Source organism: Rhincodon typus, chromosome 7 (assembly GCF_021869965.1).
Source record: "Rhincodon typus isolate 14 chromosome 7, sRhiTyp1.1, whole genome shotgun sequence".
Taxonomy (NCBI): Eukaryota; Metazoa; Chordata; class Chondrichthyes; order Orectolobiformes; family Rhincodontidae; genus Rhincodon; species Rhincodon typus.
The window spans coordinates 94,157,839-94,164,867 of NC_063338.1; the positions used below are offsets into that span (position 1 = coordinate 94,157,839).

General features: G+C 47.3%; 1 protein-coding gene across 1 annotated transcript in view; it reads left to right on the forward strand.

The window, feature by feature from the left end:
• The window catches only part of desmb (desmin b), a 31,891-nt gene extending 27,754 nt beyond the window's left edge, over positions 1–4,137 (forward strand). Inside the window, exons 7-9 of the mRNA XM_020521719.2 lie at positions 677–720; positions 810–895; positions 3,499–4,137. Coding sequence (XP_020377308.1) covers positions 677–720; positions 810–895; positions 3,499–3,540 — 172 coding nt within the window. The 3' untranslated portion in view covers positions 3,541–4,137. The remainder of the gene's footprint in view (positions 1–676; positions 721–809; positions 896–3,498) is intronic.
• Positions 4,138–7,029: the final 2,892 nt, after the last annotated feature.

The window sequence follows — 7,029 nt, forward strand, 5'->3', positions numbered from 1 at the left end:
CCCTTAGCACTGACCCTCCGACAGTGCGGCGCTCCCTCAGCACTGACCCTCCGACAGTGCGGCACTCCCTCAGTACTGACCCTGCGACAGTGCGGCATTCCCTCAGTACTGACCCTCTGACAGTGCGGCTCTCCCACAGTACTGAGCCAGCCTGTATGTTTTGTAGAGGTGAGTGTTGTTTGATTTGCGGTCACCCTATTCCACCCAGTTATCGATATTAATCGAAGAATAAAACATTTCCATTTACATAGCAGTATTTTATGATGCCAATGATGACCTGTAGAACTGAAATGGAATCAAATGTCGAGTTTCTAAAATAGGAAACGTTGCGGCAAATGGAGCTCCCACAATCTGATAATGACCCTGCGGAATAATTACTCAATGGTACTTTACAATATTGGCCATGGGATCTCCTCATTCCTCCTGGCCGGGCCGGCTGGGTTTGGAGAGATCTGATGAGACTGTGTAGGGATCTTTGATCAATGGTGATCACCTTGTGCAAAGTGACCAGTTTCATGCTGGGAACCTTTCTCCAACATTCTCGACAGAAATTGAATGGGCTCAGGTTCGGGGACAATGAAGAAGACTCTTTAAACATCCTGATGCTCACAGGGTGAAGGATGTTTCAGTGTTAACAAATGAGTAATGACGGTTCCTGTTTTACTTTTTTGTCCAGGATTGTGATGCCGGTACAGACATTCTCAACTCTGAGTTTGAGAGGTAGGTAATCGTCTCCCTCCCAGTCGGAGAGACTCTTGCCCGGAGTCGGAATGTGGGAGTTACTGACCTGTCTGCTGTCTTCCTTCCAGAGACCAGCCCTGAGCAAGGCCGACTTGCAGAGGTACATACCAAAAAATCTGTCACCATCAAGACTTATGAAAGCAGAGACGGAGAGGTGAGAGAAACAAAACGCTCAGAGAGAGGTTGGGGTTTTTATTTCCTTATTCATTCATGGAATGAGGGTGTCGCTGGCTAGGCAGCGTTTATTACCTATCCCTAATTGCCCAGAGGGGAGTTCAGTGTCAACCACATTGCTGTGGGTTTGGAGTCACGTGTAGGCCCAGATCAGGTAAGGATGGCAGTTTCTTTCCCTAAGGGACATTAGTGAACGAGATGGGTTTTCCAACAATTGTCAATGGATTCACAGTCATCATTAGACACTTAATTCCGGATGTTTTTCATTGAATTCAAATTCCACCATCTGCCATGGCAGGATTTGAACCTGGGTCCCCAGAATGTTATCTAGGTCTCTGGATTAACAGTCCAACGATATACCACTAGGCCACAGGTGAGGGGAACGGTGACAGGAGAGAGGGGTGGAAACAGAGAGGCGGCAAAAAGAGAGAGAGAGAGCTGCGAGGGAAGGGAAAGAGAGAGAGAGAGATGGGGTGGAAGAAAGAGAGAGGGAGAGAAGGGGGGAAGAAAAAGAGGTAGATGGGAAAGAGAGATAGAGAGAGAGGAGGATGAAAGAGAGAGGGAGGGAAGAGGGTGTGATTGGGGAAAAGAGAGGGAGGAAAGTGAGAGACAGCAAGGGAGAAGTGGGGGGAAGAATGTGGGGAAAGGAAGAGAGGAAAGGGGAAAGAGAGTGTGGAGAATAGAGAGCAGGGGAAAAGAAGGGGAGCAAGAGAGAGAGGGAGGGACAGGGAACGATGGGGGTGAGAGATAGAGGGAGCAGGAGCGAGAAAGAGAGGGACAGGAAAAGTGGGAGGTGAAGATGGGACAGAGAAGGAGACACAAGAAAAGAGGGGGAGAGAGAGAGGAAAAGAGAGAAGAGAGATGGGGAGAGATAGATAGAGAGCGAATGGGGGATAAATGAGAGGGAGAGAGGGTCATTGAAAGCAGGAGGCATGGAGAGAGGGACAAGGAAAGAGAGAAAGGAAAAGCAAGAGAGGAAAACAGGGAGAAGAGAGGGAAAGAGAGAAAGAAAGAGAGAGTGGGGGAAAGACCAGAGAGATAGAGAGAGAGGGAAAGTGAGGTGTGTGAGAGATGGAGGGGGAGAGGAAGGAAACGTGAGATGGGGTGGTGACAATTCTGTTGCACAGGGGCAGGTAGTGGGATGGCCCGATGGTTTGAAATCCTTCTATAGCCTGTGGTGAAATTTGAATTTAATTCATAAATCTGGAATTAAAAGTGAGTCTAAAGGATTTTTACTTTTGTTGAGCAAAAATATCTGGTTCACGAGGGAAGGAAATCTGCCATCCTTACCTGGTCTGGCCTACATGTGACTCCAGACCCACAGCAATGTGGTTGACTCTTTCCACCCTCTGACCCAGCCAGCATTGCCCACAATCTGTGAAAGAAAATTTTATTAAGAACATGAATGAGAGAAAGGGCCCTGCATTTCTCTAGCACCGGGATCCATGAGTATTTTATAACCAGTTTAGTATTTCCTCTGGACCTGGGGTCACTGCTGTGAAGTGGGAAAATTCTACAGCCAATTTGTACACAGTAAGATCCCACAGATGAGGTGGTTGTAGACATGTAGAAGAGATGGAGGGGAGAGGCCCAGTACTTTGGAACAGTGGGCTGTAGCATTCCACCCAGAATGTCAGATGGGGCTGGGAGGTTGGGATTAATGCCTTTACCGTGATTGAGGGGAGGGGATCCTCTTCGTTGAAAGCTCATACCGAGGGGAGGGAGACTGCGGGTGAGTGTCGGCGCTGGGTGGAGGGAGGGCATCCTGAGGTCAGTGTTTGTGGGCGGGGGGAGCTAGGCCAGGGTCTGGAAACTGCTCCTGGTCACAGGCCCCACTAAACAGTGGCTGTTTGGAATGAAAGGTGCGCCTTTAGACACAGCCTGTCACAGCCTAAAGGGTTCACCAGAGTGCTGATGCTGGTTGCCATTGTTGCAATGTTGCCAGCATATTGCAGCCTTGAGCTATGGATATTGTGGTATCCCCATGGTTGACTATGAAGACCAACCTTTCCCTCCTCCCACCCCACCCCTCCCTGCCTGCCATTAGTGAGTTTTGGAAGGATTTAGCTTGTTATGAACACACCGTCCATCCCAATCAACTCCCGGACTGGGACTTGAACCTAGGGTCCCTGAGCCAGAGGCAGTGGGTGGCACGGTGGCTCAGTGGCTCAGTGGTTAGCACTGCTGCCTCACAGTGCCAGGGATTTGGGTTCGATTCCAGCCTCAGGCAACTGTCTGTGTGGAGTTTGCACATTCTCCCCGTGTCTGCGTGGGTTTCCTCCCACAGTCGAAAGATGTGCAGGCTAGGTGGATTGGCCATGCTAAATTTCCCATAGTGTTCAGGGATGTGTAGATTCAGTGGGTTATGTGGGATGGGTCTGGGTGGAATGCTCCGAGGGCCGGTGTGGACTTGTTGGGTTGAAGGGCCTGTTTCCACATTGTAGGGTGTCTAAGTCGTCAACTTCTTGTTCGTACCCAATGGTGTCATATGACCTCCACTGTTACAACAGTGGGGGAGCAATATTGGAGGGTAATTTGCCTGTATTATGGGGTAAGTAAACATCTCTTTGCTCTTCCTGCCAGGTCATCAGTGAATCCACACAGCACCAACAGGAGATTGCTTAGGACCTTGGGGAGACAGGTGGAGAGCGATGCCCTAAACCCTTAACCCGACCATGAGATTAGCCCAGCTCTCCACTCCCTCCCCTCCCTACAACTGCCCCATGACCAGATTAACTGAGACGATATGTGCACCAGGAACAAAGTGCCTTTTGAACCCAGCAACCAGGAGAATCCAAGAAAAGAATCTGAAGAAGGAAAATGGCAGGATCTCCGAAGATATCTCCTCTTGAGATTGCCTCTTTGCACCATTACAGATGTACTGTATCATTATTCGGGATTTTTTTTTGGCATGTATTACTTTCTCACTGTGTGATACTTACATGTAGAATCAGATTCTGCACATGGTTAGATTAGCAAATGTAACTCCCATAATACAAGTACAACTTATTGCTGTTTCTCATCTGTATGGTGGGACCTGGAAGTGATTGTAGGCAAGATTACAAATCAATCATCCAGAAGATAGAGGCATCGTGGTTCTTGCAACTGTCCTAGGAATCCAGAGGCTGACCCTGATCCCCTGGGAGGCATGAGTTCAAATCCCATTCAAATCATTGAATTAAATTGAATGAATGAAATAAATGACACAGCTTATCCCAGCAATTGCACCTTGAAGCTCTCATTGATTGTATTAAAAACGCATTTTAATTCACTGATGGAAAGGTAATTTACTGTCCTAAATCAAAACCGAAAGAACTGCGGATGCTGTAAATCAGAAACAGAAGTTGCTGGAAAAGCTCAGCAGGTCTGGCAGCATCCGTGGAGAGAAATCGGAGTTAACGTTTTGGGCCCGGTGACCCTTCCTCAGAATTCCTGTGGAGGAGATTAACTCTGATTTTCTCTCCACGGATGCTGCCAGACCTTCTGAGCTTCTCCAGCAACCTCTGAAATTGCTGTCTTTATCTGGTCCGGTCTCTCTGTGACTCTGCACCCACAACAACGTCTGACCCTCGGAAATGGTCGTGGTGTTTATAAACCGCAAGAACAACATGTAAACTTCAACGACTGTGGCAATTTGTGAAGGTGGTCTGTCTCCATCTCTTCACGACTGGTTAGGGATTGGGGGAAGTAAATGTTTGCCCAGCCAGTGACCTGGGAACAAATGCAGGAATTCTGCCAGCTCCTGTCCCCATAATCTTTTATTTTCAGTGACTTTAACAGTGAGGGAAACCCAGGACATCAGCCTCAACTGGTCCAGTCCCCTTTGATGAAACACTCTCCACTTGGCTGGATGGATGCAGCTCCAAAATTACTGAAGAAGCTCAATACCATCCAGTGCAAAGCAGCCGGCTTGACTGGCACCACATTCACAAACGTAGGGGGGAGGCAATGACTCAGTGGTATTATTGCTAGACTATTAATCCAGAGACTCAGCTAATGTTCTGGGCACCTTAGATTCAAAACCCACCATGGCAGATAATAGAATTTGAATTCAATAAATATCTGGAATGAAGAGTCTAACGATGGCTGTGAATCAATTGTCGATTGTTGGAAAAACCCATCTGGTTCACTAATGTCCTTTAGGGAAGGAAGCTGCCATCCTTACCTGGTCTGGTCTACATGTGACTCCAGACCCACAGCAATGTGGTTGACTCCTAACTGCTCCCTGGGCAATTAGGGATGGGCAATAAATGATAGCCTAGCCAGCAACGCCCTCACCCCATGAGTAAATAAAAAATAGGATCCACTCTCTCCTCCACCATCAATGCTCAGTAGCAGCAATGTCATCATCATTACTGGTGGTTGCAGAAGAGGATGACTCTCAGGAACAAAAACAGAAGTTGCTGGAAAAGCTCAGCAGGTCTGGCACCATCTGTGAAGAGAAAATCAAAGCTAACGTTTCGGGTCCGGTGACCTTTCCTCAGAGCTACACTCTCAGGGTGAGTCTGTAGGTGGCTATTTATACTCCATTCCCCAGCAACAAACAACAATATTCCATTAATAGGAGGGGCAAAAGTTGGCCTTTATTCCTAAAGTTAATGAAATATAAAACTAGGAACGGCTTGCTAAAACTTTACAAGGTGCTAATCAGATCACACCTTAAATACCGTGAACAGTTTTGTGTCCCTTATGTGAGGAAAAATGTCCTGACATTGGAGAATGCCCAGAGAAGGTTCACTCAGGTATGGAGGGACTGTCTTATGAGGACACGTTGTGTAGGTTAGGGCCTGTACTCATTGGTATTTCGAAGAATGAGAGGGTGACCTTATTGAAATGTATAAGATTCTTAGGGGACATGATAGGGGAGGTGTGCAGAGGTTGTGGGTGAGAAGGTGAGGACCCAAGGACATCATCTCAGAGTAAGGCAGAGATTTTCAGACAGAGATGAGGAGTAATTTCTTCTCTCAGAGAATAATGAATCTGTGAAATTCTTTATCACAGAGGGCAGTCGAGGCTGGGTCATTCAGTATGTTCAAGGCTCAGACAGACAGACTTTTAATCAGGAAGGGTTACGGGGAAAAGGCAGGAAAATGTAGTTGAGAATATTGATGTCTCATAAACAGTTCACATTACAGAACAGGAGGTGCTGGAGATCTTAAAAAAACATAAAGGTAGATAAATCCCTGGGACCTGATCAAGTGTATCGCAGGACATTGTGGGAAGCCAGGGAGGAATTTGTGGGACCCCCTAGCAGAGACATTTGCATCACCTACAGCCACAGGAAAGTTGCTGGAGGGCTGGAGGGTGGCGAATGTTGTGCCTTTATTTAAGAAAAGCTGTAAGGAGAGGCCTGGGAACTATAAACCAGTGAGCCTGACATCCGCAGTGGGTAAATTGTTGGAGGGGATTCTGAGAGCAAGGATCTACATACATTTGGCAAAGCAGGGACCGATTAGGGATAGTCTGCATAGCTTTGTGTGTTGGAAACTGTGTCTCACAGACTTAATTGAGGATGAATCCCAAAAGATAGAAGAGGTCAGAGTTGTCAACATTGTCCACATAGACTTCAGTAAAAGCTTTGACAAGAGTCCACATGAGATACTATTTAGTAAGGACAGATCATATGGGATCCAGGGACAGCTTGCCAATCAGACAGAAAATTGGCTTGAAGGTAGTAGACAGAGGGTGTGGTGGAGGGTTGTTGTTCAGACTGGAGGCCTATGACCAGCGATGTGCCACAAGGATCGATGCTGGGCCCACTGTTGTTTGCCATTTATATAAACAGTTGGATGAGAATTAGGAGGCATGGTTGGTAAGTTGGTGGATGACACCAAAAATTGGTGGTATAATGGGTGGTGAAGAAGGTTATATAAGTGTACAACAAGATCTTGATCAATTGGGCCAGTGAGCTGAGGAGAGGCAAATGGAGTTCAAAGAACAACGAAAATTACAGCACAGGAGCAGGCCCTTCGGCCCTCCAAGCCTGCGCCGATCCAGATCCTTGATCTAAACCTGTCGCCTATTTTCCAAGGATCTGTATCCCTCTGCTCCCTGCCCATTCATGTATCTGTCTAGATACATCTTAAATGACGCTATCGTGCCCGCCTCTACCAC